Below are 18457 nucleotides of genomic sequence, written 5' to 3' on the forward strand. Positions count from 1 at the left end.
GCAGAGAGACCCCTGTGCCCCCCCCAGTCCCAGAGAGAGCACCTGGAGCCCCAGAGCCATCAGAAGCTTTTATTTTAAATAACCTCAAAAAATAGAATTGCAGAGAGCAGAGCTGGGGGAGGGGGACTGGAGTGGGACCCCCCTGCCCAGCCGGGGCTCCGGGGGTGGCTGTCCCGGTGTCGGTCCCGTCGGAGGATCCGATTCCCTTCGGGATGAAGCAACGGCAGCTCCCAGCGGTGTCTGCGGCCGAAGCTGACCCAGACCGTGGATCCCCGGCTCTGTCACCCCGAGGGGACAGGGAGAGGCCACGCAAACCCCAGAAAAGCACCCCTGTGCCGCTGGAGCCTCCCACAGCGCCCACCACCACGACTCCAGCTCCGGCTCCAGCGGCCACCCCAGCATCGCCCATCCCAAATCCGGAATATTGAGTCCCAAAGCGCGCAGTTACCCAGAGCAAGCAGAAGCACAAGCTGCCCCCCATCCCCCCGGCACCGGAGGCGTCTCCGGGGCCCTTCTGGAAGCAGAGCTGAGCCCTTCCAGGCCCTTTTCCTGGCTGTTTTCCCAGCGTGCTCCCAACTCCTCCATGTGGAGCTGGACTGGGACCACAGGAGGCCAGCCCGCAGCAGGGCGGGCCCAGCACTCCCATCCCAGCCGTGTCCTTAGGGAAAGCCATCCAGTCCGGAACAGGCTGGAAGGTTCTGGAAGCAGAGGGAGCCCTTGAGGGCCTCTCTTGTCCCAAGTCTGGCTCCAGTGGACGCAACTCCACTGTGCCCAGCTCTTCCTGGTGTGTGTGGCTGGAGCCCACACGCAGATCCGGGTCCAGCGCTGTCTCCTCCAGCCCTTTGGTGTCTCCCCAAGCCAGACGCGTGCCATGTCCCAGCCTGGCTCTGCACAGCCCCGGCTGGAGGCTCCTCCAAGTCCCAGTGCTGAGTGCAGCTGGCGGTGTCACCTTGGCACCAAGCCCTGGGCTCTGTCCCCTGGGCTCTGTCCCCTTGGCTCTGTCCCTTTGGCTCTGTCCCCTTGGCTCTGTCCCCTCGGCTCCGTCCCCTCCAGGCTCACTGTGGGCGAGCGCAGGAGCCCAGGGCCGCTCCTTGCTGGGCATGTCTCGGTGGGGGTCCCGGTTTGGGGGATCCCAGGCAGCCGGGGCAGGGTGGGGGTCCTGGTGGGGGTGGGGGGGTGGGGGTCTCAGCGCAGGTCCCAGCGTGGGGGGGGGGCACAGGCAGCCGGGGCGGGTCCCGGGGCTCACAGGCAGCCGGGACACGGGGCCGGTTTCTCCTCGCCGCACTCCCGCTCGGGCGCGCCCGGCACTCGCTTCTCCTCGAAGGCCCGAGCGCAGCCGCCGGCCTTGGCCCAGAGCTGCCCGCGGGGGGGCTCGGGAGGGCGGGGGGCCAGGCAGGCGGCGCAGCAGCACGGGGGGGGCAGCCCCGGCGCCCGGGGGCTCGGGCCCCCCCCGGGGCACTTACAGGGGGGCACCGGGGCCGGGGCGGCGCCGGGGCCGGGGGGGGGCTCGTCCTGCATCAGCTGCAGGAGGATGTCGGCGGCGCCCGAGGGGCTGTCGGGGCGCGCCGGGGGGGCCCCGCGGGAGCAGGGCGGCAGCAGCAGCGCGGGGGGCTCGGGGCCCTTGCCCAGCGGGTCCCCGGCGGCGCAGGGGGGGACCAGGCCGGCGCCGTGGGTGCGGCGGTGCCGCAGCAGGTGAGCCTTCTGGCTGAAGCCCTTGCCGCAGTCGGCGCAGCGGAACGGCCGCTCCCCGGTGTGCGTCCGCAGGTGCACGGCCAGGTTCACCTTCTGCCGGAACCGCTTCCCGCACTCGGCGCACGCGTGGGGCCGCTCGGCGCAGCCGTGGGGACACTCGGCGCACGCGTGGGGACACTCGGCGCACGCGTGGGGCTGCTCGGCGCAGCCGTGGGGCCGCTCGCAGCCGTGGGGCCGCTCGCAGGGGTGGGGCCGCTCGGCACAGGCGTGAGGATGCTCGGCGCAGCCGTGGGGCTGCTCACACGCGTGGGGCCGCTTGGTGCAGGCGTGGGGCTGCTCGCAGGGGTGGGGACACTCGGCGCAGGGCAGCGGCCGCTCGGCGCAGGGCTGCGGCTGCCCGCAGGCGTGGGGTCGCTCGCAGGCGTGGGGATGCTCCACGCAGGCGTGGGGATGCTCCGTGCAGGTACGAGGATGCTCCGTGCAGGCGTGGGGCTGCTCGGCGCAGGCGTGGTGCTGCTCGGCGCAGGTGTGGATCCGCTCGGCGCAGCCGTGGGGCCGCTCGGCGCAGCCGTGGGGACGCTCGGCGCAGCCGTGGGGACACTTGGCGCAGGTGTGCAGCTGCTCGGCGCAGGCGTGCGGCCGCTCGCCGCCGCCGTGGCCCGGCCGGAGCCCCCCGTGCTCCGCACAGGCCTCCCCGCAGAGCGCGCAGGGGAAGGGGCTCCCGGCGGGGTCCAGGGCGCCGGGGGCCGGGCCGGGGGTCCCGGTGTGCACCCGCTGGTGCACCCGCAGGGACAGTTTGCTCTTGAAGCGCTTGGGGCACTCGAGGCAGGTGAAGGGCTGGCGGCCCAGGTGCGTCTTCTGGTGTGCCAGCAGGTTGGGCTTCTGCGCGAAGCGCTTCCCGCACTGGGCGCAGGCGAAGGGGCGCTCGCCCGTGTGCACCCGGTAGTGCGTCACCAGGTTGCCCTTCTGGTTGAAGCGGCGGCCGCAGACGCCGCAGGTGAAGGGCCGCTCACCTGTGTGGATGCGCTGGTGGGTGGCCAGGTTGGTTTTGAGGCTGAAGCGCTTGCCGCAGGTGTCGCAGCGGAAGGGGCCGCGCCCGCCGGGGCCGTGCCCGTGCCGCGGCAGCCGCTCGCACTGCGCCAGGCCCCGCCCGCACTCGGGGCACGGCCAGGGCCGGCCCTCGCCCGCCCGCGCCGGGGGGGACCCGGGGGGCTGCTCGGCGCCCGGCTCCGCGGGGGGAGCGCCGGGGCACGGCTTGTGCCCCGCGTGGCTCTTCTGGTGGGCGACGAGGGCGAGCCAGAGCCCGAAGCTGTTCCCGCACTGATTGCAGATGAAGGGCTTTTCCGGGGAGAGCACGGCTTCCCCCGGCCCCGGCTGCGCCCCCAGGGGCCCCAGGACGGGGGGGCCGGGGGCAAAGGGCGCGGCGGGCGCCTCGGGGGGCCGCAGCAGGGGCACCTTGGGGCAGAAGCCGTCGCCGCAGTGGGCGCAGGGGAAGGGGGGCTCGCCCGGGGGCGGGGGGGGGAAGCCCTTCTCGGGGCACGGGAACAGCTCGGCGCCCTCGGGGAGCTTCGGGGCGGGCGGGAGCGGGGCAAAAGGGGCGGGGTCCTGCGGGGCGGGCGCGGGGGGCAGCAGGGCGGGCGCGGCCCCGAAGGGCGCGGCGGGGGCCGGGCCGCGCGCGGGGCAGCGGCGCTGGCGGGGGATGTGCGTCTTCTGGTGGGCCTTGAGGGACACCTTGTCCTTGAAGCACTTGTGGCACTGGGCGCAGGGGAAGGGGCGCAGGTCGGTGTGGGTGCTCTGGTGCGTGACCAGGTTGGTTTTCTGGGTGAAGCGCTTGCCGCACTGGGCGCAGGCGAAGGGCCGCTCACCTGTGTGCACCCGGTAGTGCGTCACCAGGTTGGTTTTCTGGTTGAAGCTGCGGCCGCACAGGAAGCAGGAGAAGGGCCGCTCGCCCGTGTGGATGCGCCGGTGCGTGATGAGGTTGGGCTTCTGCCGGAAGCTCTTCCCGCACTCGGGGCACACGAAGGGCGCGTCCTCGGGGCAGCCCCGCGCCGGCGCCCGCGCCCGCGCCTTGCCCTCCTCGGGGTGGGCGCCGTGGATGCGCTGGTGCGCCAGCAGGTTGGCCTTCTGCGAGAAGCTCTTGCCGCACTGGGCGCAGGGGAAGGGCCGCTCGCCCGTGTGCACGCGCCGGTGCGTCAGCAGGTTGGGCCGCTGGCTGAAGCTCTTGCCGCAGTCCCCGCAGCGGAACGGCTTCTCCCCGGTGTGGATGCGCTCGTGCGTCACCAGGCTCTGCTTCTGCCGGAAGCCCTTCCCGCACTGGGCGCAGCGGAAGGGGCCGGGGACGCCCCCCTGGGCCCCCCAGCAGCCGGCGCGGGGGGCAGGGGGGTCCCGGGGGGGCTCGGGGCCGCGCTGCCCGCCGGGGAACCAGCGGCCGGAGCTGCCGCCCGCGGCCGGAAACAGCTCCAGGGAGCCGGCGCCAATCCCGGGCTTCTCCTCGGGTTCCACCTTGCTCACCCGCCCGGGCTCCACTGCACCGGAGAGACCCCGGTGTTATCCCGGCTCCCGGAGAATCCCAGGCTGTCCCGAGTGGGGAGGACCCGGGCCCAGCCCCTCCCTTCCTTGTGGGCCCCTCACTGCTGAACCACGGGGACCTGGGACACCCCAAAGGGCCTCAACTCCCCAAAGCCTCTCCTGGTGCGTGACACCCCAAACGCCCCAGTTTGTGACACTCAGGTCCAAAACGGTCCGAACTGGCTCAGAATGGCAAAAAACTAGTCTAAAATGGCCAAAACTGGCTCTCAAAACTGGCCCACAACAGCCACGAACTGGCTCAGAATTGCCATAAACTGGTCATAAATGGCTGTGAACTGGCACAGAAAGGCCCCAAAATGGCTGAAAACTGGCCCAAAATGGCTGAAAAAGGCCTTTAAACTGGCCCTGAGTGGCTCAGAACAGCCCTCAGCTGGCCCCAAAAACTTCTAAACTGGCTCAGAATGCCCCCGAAGAATCCCAGCCCGTCTTTTCCCCTGAGCCCCCCAATCCCACTGCTCCCCCAGTCCCACAGGTCCCGACTCACCAGCGCAGGGGCTGCCCAGGGCCTTGGACTCCTCCGGGCCCGTCCGCGCAGCTCCGAACGGCTCCTCCGGCGGCTTCATCCCGAACAAACCCCCCGGCTTAAAGAACCGGTACCCTGGGGGAACACGGGGCACCGGGAGAGCTGGGACGGAGCTGCTCCCGGGAGAGCCGGGCTCTGGCACCGCTCCTCGAGAAGCGGGCTCCAGGTGAGCTGGGCCGGAGCCATCCTGGGCTCCGGCGTCTCCCCGCAGCCTCTCCCATCGCCGGGAATCCCCGGAACGCTTTCATCGCCCCGCTTCAAAGCCCCCACAAAAATGCACCGAGCTCTGTGCAGAAAATCCCACCCCACCCCAGGGTGTCCCCCCCCACCCCTCACCTGTGCAGGGATCCGAGGGGATCTCGGCGCCGACGGCATCCAGCTGGGATCCGGCCCGCGGCGGCGCCGGGCTCAGCCGGGAATACGGCAGCAGATCCAGGGCGTGGGCGGGCTGGGGAGGGGGCAGCGGCTCAGAGGCATTTTGGGGCCATTTGGGTCATTTTGGGATGTCTGGGGACCTTTCCCTGGGTTTGGCCACAGGCCAAGGGCAGGCATCGTGCCCCTGTTCCTGCATCCCAGATATCCCATCCGCCCTTGCTCCAGGACGGAGCCCACATCCCCGCTCCCCCAAACCAGACCCCCCCAAACCCGATCCCTGCTTCCCCAGCAGATCCCTCCTTCCCAAACAAGATCCTTGTTCCCCCACAACAGAATGCCCCACCCTGCTCCTCCAGACCAGATCCCTGACCCCCAAACCAGGTCCCTGTCCCGCCCCCCTTTTCCAGCTCCTTTTCCAGCCAGGACCCGCACCGAGGGAAAACCTTTCCCGAAGAGCCAGTCCCGCTTTTCCGGGGACACGGAACCCCCCAAGTCCCCCGCGCCCCCCCGGATCCCTCTCGTGTCCCCACGCCGCCCGAGCCCGGTGGAGGCAGAGCCGGGGGGTGTGGGGCCCCCCCCCGCGCTGCGGGACTTCCCAATGCGCGGATTTCCCGGAAAAACTCTTGGGGGGGGGGGCTCCAGGGGCTGAGGGAAAAAATCATCGGAAAAGCCCCCGGCCGCGGGAATCCCCCCAGGAATTCCCCCCAGCCGCCCTGGGGGGGGGGGGGGGGTGGAGGAGCGGGGGATCCCCCCGGGAGTTCCCCCGGAATCCCCCGCGTACCTGGGGCGCTCCCCCCGCCGACATCGCTGCCCCGGGCCCTTCCCGGCCCCTCCCGGTCTCCTCGAGGGCTCTTTCCCAGCCGCTTCCCGGCTCTTTCCCGGCCGCTGCCCAGCCTTTTCCTGGTCTCCTTCCGCCACCGAGTCCCTCAAATGGCCGCGGCGGGGTCCTGGGAGAGCGGGAGAGCCGGAACGTGAGCGGGAGCGGGAACGGGAGCGGGAACGGGAGCGGGGATGGGGCGGGAAGGACAGCGGGAACCAGGCCGGAGGAGCGCGGCAGTCCCGGAGCGGCTCCGGCGGCCTCGGCCCCCCCGTCCTCCTCCTCCTCCTCCTCCTCCTCCCCCCGGAATTTGGGGTGCGGAAGGCGCCGAGCGGGGCCGGATCCGGCTGTGAACGGCGAGAGCTGGGGAGCGCTGGGAGTTGTAGTTCGGGATGGGATGGGATGGGATGGGATGGGATGGGATGGGATGGGATGGGATGGGATGGGATGGGATGGGAGCGGCAGCCGGGAGCGGGGAATGGCCCCGGCAGGGCACCGGCCTGTCCAGCCGGGAACGGCCCCGGGAGCCGGGAACGGCCCCGGTACAGCAACGCCTGGAGAACCGGGAATAGCCCCGGGAGTCGGGAACAGCCCCGGGAATTGGGAATAGCCCCGGGAACTGGGAATAGCCCCGGGAGTTGGGAATAGCCCCGGGAGCCGGGAATAGCCCCGGGAGTTGGGAATAGCCCCGGGAGCCGGGAACAGCCCCGGCACAGCCTCGCCTTGGCAGACAGGAATAGCCCTGGGGCTCGGGAGGAGCCCTGGCGTGGAATCACCGCATCAGCCGGGAACAGCCCCGGGAGCCGGGAACAGCCCCGGGAATTGGGAATAGCCCCGGGAGCCGGGAACAGCCCCGGGAGCCGGGAACGGCCCCGGGGCCGGCGGGCCGGGCTCCCCCGGCGCTCGGGGATCCCGGCTGTCCCCGGTACCGGCCGAGCCTCGGGGGGGTTCGGAGTGCCCCCCCCCCGCGCCCCAGCACCGGCTCCCTCCTGCGGAAGCCCCGGACCCGCCGCCGCCACGGGCGTCCCCCCTGGAGACTCCAACAGCTCCTGGCACCCCCAAGCACAGCCTGAGACCCCCCCGGGCCCCCCCAGACTCGCCCCGGCACCCCGAGCCCCGCCGAGCCCCCGGCCCCCCCCGGGCCACGTGACCGCGCCCCCGGGACCCTCCCGGGGAAACTCACGGGCGGCCGCTGCCCCGCGGCGCGGTGACGTCACGCGCCCGGTGACGTCAGCGCGTCGGTGACGTCATGGCGTCCGCTTCGGCCGCGTCCGGCCGCGCCCCGTTCCGGGTCGGGGGGCGGGGCCCGAGGGCAGCGCCCCCTGTCGGCGCCGCGGGACAGCGCAGCCGCGAGGGGATGGGAGGGGCCGGAGAGACCCCGCCCTCCCAGTGTCCCCCCAGTGTCCCCTGGTGTCCCCCAGTGCCCCCCAGTGTCCCTTAGTGTCCCCCAGTGCCCCCCACTGTCCCCTCGTGTCCCCCACTACAGCCCCAGTGTCCCCAGTGCCCCCCCACTGTCCCTTAGTGTCCCCCACTACAGCCCCAGTGTCCCCCAGTGTCCCCCAGTGTCCTGCAGTGTCCTGCAGTACAGCCCCAGTGTCCCCTAGTGTCCCCCACTGTCCCTTAGTGTCCCCCAGTGCCCCCCCACTGTCCCTTAGTGTCCCCCAGTGTCCCCCCAGTGTCCCCCAATGTCCCTTAGTGTCCCCCAGTGTCCCCCAGTGCCCCCCCACTGTCCCTTCGTGTCCCCCAGTACAGCCCCAGTGTCCCCTAGTGTCCCCCAGTGTCCCGCAGTACAGCCCCAGTGTCCCCCCATTGTCCCTTCGAGTCCCCCAGTACAGCCCCAGTGTCCCCCAGTACAGGCCCAGTGTCCCCAGTGTCCCCCCAGTGCCCCCCAGAGCTCCCCAGTGTCGCCCAGTGCTTCCCCAGTACAGCCCCAGTGCCTCCCAGTGACTCCCCCAGAGCCCACAGTGCCCCCCCACTGCATCCCCGGGCCAGCCGCGGCTCCCGGTGCTCCCCGGTGCTCCCCGGTGCTCCCCGGTGTCCCCCACACCTGCGGATGCCGCCCGCCCCGCCATCCCCCGGCCTCCGGCACCTCGCTCCCCCCGCTCCCGGGAGGGGACACCCGGACAAGGACAGCCGGGAAGAGCGGCGGGCTGTTCCCAGGCTCTGGAGCGCATTCCCGGGGGCCGAGCTCATTCCTGGCTGTTCCGGGGGGCCGGAGTCATTCCCGGGGGACAGGAGTTTGTTCCTGTGGGCAGGAGCCATTCCCGGGGCAGGATCCCATCCCTGAGGGCGGGATGTCACTCCCGGTGGGACATGAAGCCATCCCTGGGGGACTGGCGGCTGTTCCCAGGAGCAGGAGCCCATTCCCGGAGGCTGGAGTTTGCTCCCAGAGGACTGAAGCCCATTCCCGGAGGACTGCAGCCCGTTCCCGGGGGTTGGAGCCCATTCCCGGGAATCTGAGGCTGTTCCCGGGGGCAGGAGCCCATTCCCGGGGGTTGGAGCCCATTCCCGGGGATCTGAGGCTGTTCCCGAGGGACAGGAGCCCATTCCCGGGGGCAGGAGACCATTCCCGGGGGCAGGAGCCCGTTCCCGGAGGACTGCAGCCCGTTCCCGGTGGCAGGAGCCCGTTCCCGGGGGCAGGAGCCCATTCCCGGAGGACTGCAGCCCGTTCCCGGGGGCAGGAGCCCGTTCCCGGGGGCAGGAGCCCGTTCCCGGAGGACTACAGCCCGTTCCCGGTGGCAGGAGCCCGTTCCCGGTGGCAGGAGCCCATTCCCGGAGGACTGCAGCCCGTTCCCGGGGGCAGGAGCCCGTTCCCGGGGGCAGGAGCCCGTTCCCGGAGGACTACAGCCCGTTCCCGGGGACAGGAGCCCGTTCCCGGTGGCAGGAGCCCATTCCCGGGGACAGGAGCCCGTTCCCGGAGGACTGCAGCCCGTTCCCGGGGGCAGGAGCCCGTTCCCGGAGGACTGCAGCCCGTTCCCGGGGGCAGGAGCCGTTCGCGGGGCCGCAGGGTGTTCCCGGGGCAGGATGGCATTCCCCGCAGCCCGTGACGCCATTCCCGGGGTCTCTCCCCGATCCCAGCCCAGCCCAGCCCCTCCTCCCGCGCCCCGCGGGGTGGGGGGGGTCACCCGCGGGGCCGTCCCGGGGGCGGATTTGGGGGCAGATCCCAGGAAATCGGCTCATGCCAGCCCGACGCCAGCGGCCCGTGGATCCGTGAGGCCGTTCCCGGCGGGATGAGGCTCCCGGTGTCCCTGTGGCTGCCGCTGGCCCTGGGGGTGGCCGCGGTGGCCGCGGAGGCCGCGGGCCAGTCCCCGCTCCAGCGGCGCGTGGTGCGGGATGTGCTGGAATATTTCCACGGGCGCAGCAACGTGCATTTCCTCTTCAAGGAGCGGGAGGTGGACGGGGTCACCGAGCGGGTGAGTAACGGGATTCGGCACCGGGAGCCGCGACCCGAGCTCCGGGATGGCCACGGGAATGGGGAGGGGGCTCGGGGAGGGGGCTCGGCTCCCAGAGGTAGTGGGGATGGAGAGTCCGGAGGGAGCAGCGGTGGAAGGGGATGAGCAGGGATTGGGATTGGGATTGGGATTAGGGTTTGGGGTCCAGGATGGCCACGAGAACAGGGAGGGGGTCAGGGTGGGCGTCCTGGAGGGAGCAGGGGTGAACGGGGTCCTCGAGCATGGGAGCAACAGGGTTCGGGATTGGGGATTCGGGGTTCGGGATCCGGGATGACGGTGGGAATGGGGAGGGGACTGGGGCGTCCCAGAAGGAACAGACAGAGGCTCGGGGAGGGGATTAGGGTGTCCCAGAGGGAATGGGAGATGGACAGGATCATCGAGCAGGCGTGCTTGGGATTTGGGATTCGGGGTTCAGGACGGGGATCCGGGATGGCCACAGGAATGGGGAGGGGGTCGGGTGTCCCAAAGGGAATAGGCGGGCGCCGGGGTGTCCTGGGGTGCTCCGGGACCGGCCCTGCTGGCCGGGCTGAGCTCGGTTATTCATTAACAGATCCGAGCTGATCCCGGTGCCCCCAGAGCCGGGTCCATCCCGGGGTGCCCCTGGACACTGTCCCGTGTCTGGGAAGGGCCAGGACTCCAGGGACCCCCACTTTGGTCCACTTGCCCATCCTGGAGCCACCCTGGGGTCATTCCTGAGGGTTTCCAGGATTCAGGATCCCTCCCAGGGTTCAGGGTCCCTCCTGGGATTTGGGGTTCCTATGAGAGCTTTGGGGTCCCTCTCAGGGGTTGACATCTGTGGGGTTCAGGGTGTCCCCCAGGATTTGGGGTTGCTCTGGGGGCACTGGGGTCACTCTTGGGGTTCGGGGTCTCGCCGGGGGCTGTATTCCCCGGGAATCTGTGGGGTTTGGGAGTCGCTCTGGAGGCTGGGATCCCTCCGGGGAGTCCGGGCCCTGGCACGCCCCGCCGCCCCCGCTCCTGCAGGAGGACCCTTCGGGGACGTTCGTGCAGCTCCGCCTGGGCCTGGCTCAGACGACGTGCCGGAAGCGAGCGCCGCAGCGGCACTGCCGCGTGCTGGAGAACCGGGTGAGGGGACCCTGGGGACAGGTCTGGGGTGTCCCTCCTCCCCGGGGGCACAGGGGGTGTCCCTTTTCCCCTGGGGAAACATCCCAGGCTGTTCCCATCTCCCTTGGGCACATCCTGGAGTGTTGTCCCCTCGCTCAGGACACTTTCCAAGCTGTCCCTCTCCCTTGGGCCACATCCCCACTCCCTTGGGGCCTATCCTGGGGTGTCCCCTCTCCCTTGGGCCACATCCCATTCCCTCCATAGGGCCCCATCCTTGAATGTGCCTCATCCCTTGGGCTGGTCCCTGGGTGTCCCCTCTCCCTTGAGGCCCACCCCTGGGTTTTCCACACGCCTTGGGCCCCATCCCAGGGGTCCCACAGCCCCTCAGACTCCCACAGATCCCCCGTCCCCCCACCGTGCTGCTGCGGGTGCCAGGGTGGGGCAGAGGGGACGGTGGTCAGTGCCAGAGGGTCCCCAGGGCTCCCGGGGGTGACATCCCCACCGTGTCCCCAGAGGAAGCCGACCTGCCTGGCCTGCTACAAGTTCGACACCAGTGATGTCCCCAAGGTGCTGGACAAGTACCACAACTGCGGCCCCAGCCACCACCTGGCGGTCAAGGTGAGTGCCCCCAGTGTCCCCGGTGTCCCCCCTGTGTCCCCACCCGGTGCCAGCCCCTGCTGTGCCCGCAGGAGATCCGGCAGCGGGACGAAGCCGAGTGCCGGGCGGTGGAGGAGGCCGGGAAAGGGGGGGACACGCCGTACCTGCCCGGAATGTTCGCCTTCTCCCGGGGGCTGCCAGCCTAGGTGGGTACGGGGACACCCCTGGGGACACCCCGGGATGGGGACACAGGGATCCCATCGCAGCCCCCACTCCGTGTCCCCTTTCCAGGCACCACGGCACCGATGGATGCTGCCCCGGCGGTCCCGGCCTGCCCCGCTTGTCACCCCCCCAGCCCTGTGTGACCAAGGAGGGTCCCGGACGTGTCCCCCGCTCCCGCCTGTCCCCGCTCCCCAGTAAACCCAGCGCTGGCTCCGCTCCCACGGCTCTTATTCCCGCCTGGCACCACCCGCGTCATCCCCCTGCTGCCCCCAGGGACGAGAGACGGGGACACGGTGGGTGGGGAGTGGGCTCCATGTCACCACTGCCTGTGTCACCTCTTGTCACCTCTTGTCCTGCCCAGGGGGGAAAGACAGGGACACGATGGGTGAGAGACCCCTGAGGCCGCAGGACAGAGGGGCACAGGAGGGTGGGACATGTTTAATGCACAGTGCCACCACGTCACCTGTCCCCGCCATGTCCCAAAGCCGAGGCTGGGCTCCCCACGGCTCCCCTGGTGCTCCCTGGGGATCCTGTGCCGGGCTGGGGTGGCTCTGGGGGTACCCAGGCTCCAGTGTGGGGGTCCCACGGCTCAGAGGAGGAAGGAGACAGGTTGGTGGCGGCTCTGGGGGTCTCACGGTGGCAGTGTGGCCTCTGGGGCTTTTCCTGGATCCGTTTCTGGGCTGCCGTGGCCAAGAAAATGAAGCTGGGCAGGGGTGGCACTGAGGGGCTCCTAGACCTGTTTTTGGGGTCCCACAGTTGGGAAGATGAAGGAGCTGGACTCGTGATGGCTCTGGGGGTATCCCAGCCCTGGTTTTGTGGTCCCGCAGGCTGGTGTGGCTCTGGGGGTTCTCCTGGCCCCGTTCATCGGGGTCCTGTGGCTCAGATGACGGTGGCTTTGGCCTGCGGTGTCTTTGGGGGGCTCTCCATTCCCATCTTTGGGGTGCCACAGCTCAGACAGGCCTCCAGGCCGCGGCGCCTTTGGGGGGTTTCTCCCGGCCGCGCCATGGTCTCTCCCGGCCCGCCGGCGCTCAGAAGCCGAAGTCGCCGTGGTGGCGGCGGCCGAGCGCGCGCTGGGCCTGGGCGATGGAGTCGTCGGCGCGGCGGCCGAGCTCGCGGCACTCGCGCAGGGCCTGGCCCAGCTGCCGCGTGGCCTCCTCCAGCACGGCGCTGCGGCGCGCGGGCCGCGCCTCCCAGAAGCCGGCCTGCACCCAGGGCTGCGGCGGCTCCGCGGGCGCGGCGGCGGCGGCGGGCGCGTCCTCGCCGTCCAGCGCGGCGTCCAGCTCGCGGCACAGGCGGAAGAGCTCGCTGCCGCGGCCGGCCACGCGCTGCCCGTCGATGGCCTTGAGGCCGGGCAGCATGGCGGCCAGCGCGGCGCGGTAGGCGGGCGCGGCGCACAGCGGGTTGCCCAGGTTGCCCAGCGGGTCCCGCAGGCGCAGGCTCTCCAGGTGCCGCAGGCCCTGCAGGCAGCGCAGCTGGCGCAGGCTGCGCAGGCGGTTCCCGGCCAGGTTGAGCTGGCGCAGGCTGTGGCAGCCGCGCAGCGGCTCCACGCTGGCCACGCGGTTGCCCGCCAGGTTGAGCACGGCCAGGGCGCGCAGCGCGGCCAGCGGCGCCAGCCCCGCGATGGCGTTGCCGGACAGGTCCAGCCACTCCAGGTTGGAGCAGTCGGCCAGGCAGCCCAGGTGGGCGATGCCGCGGCCGCGCAGCCGCAGCAGCAGGATGGACTCCAGCGAGAACTCGCCCGTGGTGGCCTTGAGCAGTGCCGGCGTCACCCGCACCCCGGAGCCTTCATCCTCCTCCTCCGCCTCCTCCTCCTCCTCCTCCTCCGATGGCTCCGACACCTCCGGCTCCGGCGCCTCCTCCCCGCGCCCTTCCATCCCTGCGGGGAGGTCCTGGGGGGGACAAAGGGGTCGTGGCGGCACCGGGGACCCCCCGGGGCGGCCCGTGGGGTGCCCTGGGGTGCGGGGACGCTGCGGAGTGCGGGTGGGGCACGGGGACACACAGGGCACACGTGTCACGGGGGTGAGGAGCACAAGGTGTGGGGCGCGGCTGGGGGTGTCACCTCCGCCTCCCCACGCCCCTCCATCCCGTGGGGGGTCCTGAGCAGGGAAAGGGGCTGCGGGTGCCACTGGGGAACGGCTCTGGAAGGACACGCTGGCTGTGGGGTGGCCTGGGGTGCGGGGACACGCGTAGGACCCAAAGGGCATCGGCGTGGCCAGGGGACACGCGGGGGTCATGTCTGGGGGGAACCTGGGGTACAGGGACAGAGCCCATGGGCAGCCCCCACACCCCAACACCCCCCAGACCCACCGTGTTCCATCCCCCGGTGCCCCCAGGCCTCCCCATTCGGTGCCCCCGTTACACCCCCAGAGCTCCGGGACGCAGCCCCCGACCCCACAGCCCCCCCCGTTCCCTCCCCCGCTGCTCCCAGACCCTTCCGTTGCCCCCCCCGGTGCCCCCGTGACCCCCGCCGGAGCCCCTCCATTCCAGCCGCCCCTCCCCTGCCCCCGAAGCCCCCCAGGTCCCCCCAAATTCCCCAAATCCCCGCTTCCCCCCCCCCAACTCTCACCGCACGGCGGCTCCCGGCGGCCCCCGAGGCCCCGCCCCCCGTTGCCATGGGGACGAGACCCCGCCCCCGTTGCTATGGGGAAGATGTTCCTCCCACCGCGAGGCCACGCCCCTACCGCGCCCCCTCGCTTAGCCACACCCCCTCTCCCGGGCCACGCCCCCCGCGCCCCCGGCCCGCGATTCCCGGGAAATTCCATAAAAACGGCTTTATTGGCACTTCGCTCCGCTGGCTCCCGGCCTGGCGTCCCCCCGTGTCCCTCACCGGGGGCTTTCCAGCGCCACCGGCCACACCGCTCCGGCCACACCGCTCCGCAGCCGGTGGCAGAACGGGCCGGGATCCCGTGGGATGCTGTGGGATCCCCCTGCCGGGGCCCCCGGTACATCCCGGTGCTCAGGATGCGGCTCCGGCGCATCCTGGCGCCTTCCGGCACATCCCAGGGCTGAGGGGTCACCACCGGCGCCGCTGCGGGCACGGGCACATCCAGCACTCCCCGGTGCAGGGAGCCAGGGATGCAGCACCGGCAGCCGCTGGGGAACCCGGCACTTCCCAGTGCTCAGGATGTGCCACCGGCAGCTACTGGGGAACCCGGCACTTCCCAGTGCTCAGGATGTGCCACCGGCAGCCGCTGGGTCCCCCGGCACACCCCGGTGCCAGGACTCGCCGCCGGCAGCCATCAGGGCCCGTGGCACCCCCCAGCACATCCTGACACCGCAGTGCCAAGGATCCGCCATCGGCACCCACCGGAGCCCCCGGCACCTCCGGCGTTCAGGGGCAGAGGGTGGGGGGCTCTGGCCAGCTCAGCTGGGAGCCAGTGATGCCGGTGCCAGTGGCAGCGGTGGCTGCGCCCATCCCCGCATCCCCGGTGGTGCCCGTGCCCGTGCCCGTGCCCGTCCCGGTGCCGGTGCCGTGGGTGCGCTCGTGGCGCTCCAGGTGGGTTTTGCGGGTGAAGCCCCGGCCGCAGCGGGCGCAGCGGTGGGGCCGCAGCCCCGTGTGCACGGCCTGGTGCCGGCCCAGGTTGGTCTTGGAGCTGAAGCGGCGGCCGCAGCGGGGCGCAGGCGTGGGGCCGGGTGCCCGAGTGCACCAGCAGGTGCCGCGCCAGGTGCGCCTTGCGCCCGAAGCCGCGCCCGCACTGTGGGCAGGTGAAGGGGCGCTGGGCAGGGGGCACCTGCGGGGGGTCCTGGGCGCAGTCCTGGTCGCTTTTGGCACTGGGCACCTGTGGCCGGTGCTGGTGGTCCTGGGCACTGGGCACTTGCCGGGGCTGCAGGAGGGGCGGGGGGTCCTGGGCGCGGCCGTGGCTGCAGTTGGCACCGGGCACCTGTGACAGGAGCTGGGGGTCCTGCACGAAGGGGCGCTCGGCCGTGGGCACCTGCGGGGGGTCCTGGGGGTCCTGGGCGCAGCCCTGGCCGCTTTTGGCACTGGGCACCTGTGGCTGGTGCTGGTGGTCCTGGGCTCCGGGCTCCTGTGGGGGCTGCAGGGGGTGCTGGGGGTCCTGGGCACAGCCGAGGGCTTGGTTCTCCAGGTGCTGCCACAGGTGCGGCGACGAGTTCTGCTTCCAGGTGCGGCTGGTCCCGCACTGGGAGCAAATGAGCAGCTTCTCCTCGGCAGGGACCTCCCCGTCCCCGTCCCGCTGCTCATCCAGGTGTCCATTCCCAGCTCCCGGCACCGGTCCCGTGTGCAGCCCCAGCTGCGACGCCGGGTTCTCCTTCCAGGTGAGGCTGACCTCGCAGCCCGGGCAGGGCAGCGCCTTCTCCTCGGCAGGGCCGTGCCCGTCCCCGTGCCCGTCGCGGCGTCCGTGCCCCGGCGCGGGGTCCCCGTGCAGGCGCAGGTGCCGCAGGAGGTGCTGGCGGTGGGCGAAGCGGCGGGCGCAGCGCGGGCAGGGGTGCGGGCGCTCGCCGGTGTGCGTGCGCAGGTGCCGGTCCAGGTGGGTTTTCTTGCGGAAGCGGCGGGCGCAGCGCGGGCAGGGGTAGGGCCGCTCGCCGGTGTGCGTGCGCAGGTGGGAGCGCAGGTGGATGCGCTGCCGGAAGCGGCGGCCGCAGTGCGGGCAGGGGAAGGGCCGCTCGCCCGTGTGCACCCGCAGGTGCCGCGTCAGGTGCGCCTTCTTCCCGAAGGCCTTCCCGCACTGCGGGCAGCAGAAGGGCCGCGGGCCGGGCTGCGGGCAGCGCCCAGACCCGGCGGGGCCGGGGCTCGTCCCCGCGCCCGCGCCGATCCCGAAGGCGATCCCGAGGCCGTCCAGGCGCGGCTCCGGCCCCCAGCCCGGCAGCGCCCCGTATCCCAGCTCCTCCGGGCACGGCTCCTCCGCTTTGCAGGCGCCGGCGAGCCCCGGTGTCCCCGCGGGGTCCGGGGGGAAGGCGCCGGGCAGGGGCTGCGGAGCCAGCGGGGCCCCGGCTCCGGCTGCGGCTGCCCAGGCCTCGGCCTCGTCCTCCTCCTCCACCTTCACCTTCCGCACCAGCCACTGCCCTGCAGGGACACGGGAGGGGACGTGCCAACGCCAGGGTGTCCCGGCACAGCCACCGGGACACGGGAACTGTCACCCAAGGACGCGGAGCTGCCGCTGGCACCGGACACGGTGACCATCGAGGCCAACGGCACCAGGGACGTGGTGACCGTCACTTCAAGGACCTGGCACAGACGCTGGCCCGGGGGACACGGTGACCATCCCCCAAGGAGCCAGCGCTGCCACCAGGCCCAGGACAGGGTGACAGTGACCACGTGGCCCCAGCGTTCACGGCCTGGCACGGCCGGTGTGACTGTCCCTCACCTGAGTCGTGGAGCTCTGGGTCCCCTGGATCATCCCTGTTGTCCTCGGGGGTCACCTCCGCCTTGGGGACCACCAGCCATGCTGGGGGGACAAAGAGGCACAGACCGGTCCCTCCCCAGCTCAGGGGTGGCCTCGATCCCCCCGGGACCCCGCGGGCCCCACCCGAGCCCCCCCCCGGAATCCCCCAGTCCCCACCTGAGCCGGTGCATTCCGGTGCTTCCATCTCCTCCGGTTCCGTCCTGGCCACGGGGGGACCTGCGGTGGGGGGGGGGGCACGGGGTGAGCCCCCCCCCAGACCCGAGCTAGGGACCCCCTGCACACCGGGGGGTTCGGGATCCCCGGGACCCCCGGGCACGTACCCAGGGCACGGTGGGGGCAGACACTCTCCTGCCTGGTGGGTCCGGGGGGCTCTGGAGGGGTTCAGGGGGAGTCCAGGGGGGATTCAGGGGGGTCAGGCAGGGGTCGCAGGGATCCGGGGGGTCTCGTGGGATTCTTTGGGGCTCTGGGGTGGTCCGCGGGGTTACCGTGGAGTGGCGTCCCCGTCCTGGTCCGCCAGGAGCTCACGGTCACCCCACCCCCGTTCTCCGTCCCCCCTGGGCCCCCCCCCCGTACCCCCACCCAAGCCCTTTTCGCACCCCCAGCCCCCTCAGTCCCCCTTCGTCCCCCCACAAGCCGTTTTTGTTCCCCCGCTGCCCGCTCCGTGCCCCCTTTCCCGTCCCCGCCCTCCCATCCTGCCCCTCCCCGCCGGTCCCCCCGCCCTTCCTGCCCCTCCCGAGCGCGATCCCGGTCGCGGTCCCGGTCGCGATCCCGGTCCGGTCCCGGTCCCGCCCGTACCCGCGGCCTCAGGGCTGCCCCGGCCGCACCGGCTCCGCCGCCACCGCGCCCCGCCCCCCGCGGTGGCCGCCGGTCCCCCCGCCCCGCCGGGACCGCCCCCCCCCGTGTCCGCACCCCCCGTGTCCCCCCCGTGTCCCCCCCGTGTCCCCAGTCCCCCACCCCAGTGCCGTGCCGGGTGTCCCCCCTGGGGGGACACGGACACGGGCACGGCTGGGTCGGGGACAGCATGGGGGGGGGGGGCACGGGGACACGGACAGGTACATGGGGACACCGGGGGACTTGGGGACACTCAGGGAGAGTGACACATGGGGAGAACAGTGGGCAAGGACACGGGGTAGAAACGGGGACACGGGGGGGACACGGGGGGGACACGGGGGGGACACGGGGGGAACAGGGCGGGACACGGGGGGGACACGGGGGGGACACGGGGGGGACACGGGGGGGACACGGGGGGGACACGGGGGGGACGGGGGGGGACACGGGGGGGACACGGGAGAGGGCAGGAGCGGGCTGTGGGGGGGCAGGGGGCTGGGAGGGCACACGAGACACGAGGGGACACAGGACAGGGACGCGGAGGCATGGGGGGGGGTACAGGGGACACAAACAGGACACAAGGGGACACGGGACAGGGGCGCGGGGACACGGGGGGGTTGAGCGTGACCGGGAGCCGCTGTCCCGCCACATCCGTGTCCCCGCGCCCCGGGCCGGATCCCGGATGTCCCATGCCATTCCCTTCTCCCAGGAAACGGGGAGATGTCACCCTGGTGTCGCCATGCCCCCCCCCCCCCCAGCCGCCAGCTGTGCCCAATCGGCGTCACCACAGCTGGTGGCACTTCTGGGGACTTTCCATAAATCCCGGAGCCGCTGAGCAGCGCCAGAGCCGGGGCTGGTGAGTGGCACTGGGGTGGGTGACACTGGGGTGGGTGGCACTGGGGTGGGTGACACTGGGGTGGGTGACACTGGGGTGACC

At 72.1% G+C, this 18457-nt stretch overlaps 3 protein-coding genes across 3 annotated transcripts; 1 reads left to right on the forward strand and 2 right to left on the reverse strand.

Annotated features, from left to right (window-relative positions):
• Window positions 1–55: 55 nt before the first annotated feature.
• On the reverse strand, window positions 56–17230 carry LOC128812564 (uncharacterized). The gene is made up of 14 exons (XM_053987016.1): window positions 17013–17230; window positions 16849–16908; window positions 16654–16734; window positions 14585–16352; window positions 14276–14422; window positions 12375–13576; window positions 11891–12009; window positions 11172–11309; window positions 9122–9372; window positions 8561–8918; window positions 5961–6773; window positions 5141–5252; window positions 4766–4879; window positions 56–4217 (listed from the first exon to the last, which is right to left on the reverse strand). Exons 2-14 carry the CDS (start codon window positions 16874–16876, stop codon window positions 1243–1245), a joined length of 8106 nt encoding a protein of 2701 aa, XP_053842991.1. The 5' UTR covers window positions 16877–16908; window positions 17013–17230; the 3' UTR covers window positions 56–1242.
• Window positions 9153–11545, forward strand: RARRES2 (retinoic acid receptor responder 2). Its single transcript, XM_053985264.1, has 5 exons — window positions 9153–9409; window positions 10430–10531; window positions 11024–11128; window positions 11200–11313; window positions 11399–11545. Exons 1-4 carry the CDS (start codon window positions 9227–9229, stop codon window positions 11311–11313), a joined length of 504 nt encoding a protein of 167 aa, XP_053841239.1. The 5' UTR covers window positions 9153–9226; the 3' UTR covers window positions 11399–11545.
• Window positions 11748–14073, reverse strand: LRRC61 (leucine rich repeat containing 61). Its single transcript, XM_053985215.1, has 2 exons — window positions 13896–14073; window positions 11748–13218 (listed from the first exon to the last, which is right to left on the reverse strand). Exons 1-2 carry the CDS (start codon window positions 13941–13943, stop codon window positions 12358–12360), a joined length of 909 nt encoding a protein of 302 aa, XP_053841190.1. The 5' UTR covers window positions 13944–14073; the 3' UTR covers window positions 11748–12357.
• Window positions 17231–18457: the final 1227 nt, after the last annotated feature.

Source organism: Vidua macroura, chromosome 1 (assembly GCF_024509145.1).
Source record: "Vidua macroura isolate BioBank_ID:100142 chromosome 1, ASM2450914v1, whole genome shotgun sequence".
NCBI classification, from domain to species: Eukaryota; Metazoa; Chordata; class Aves; order Passeriformes; family Viduidae; genus Vidua; species Vidua macroura.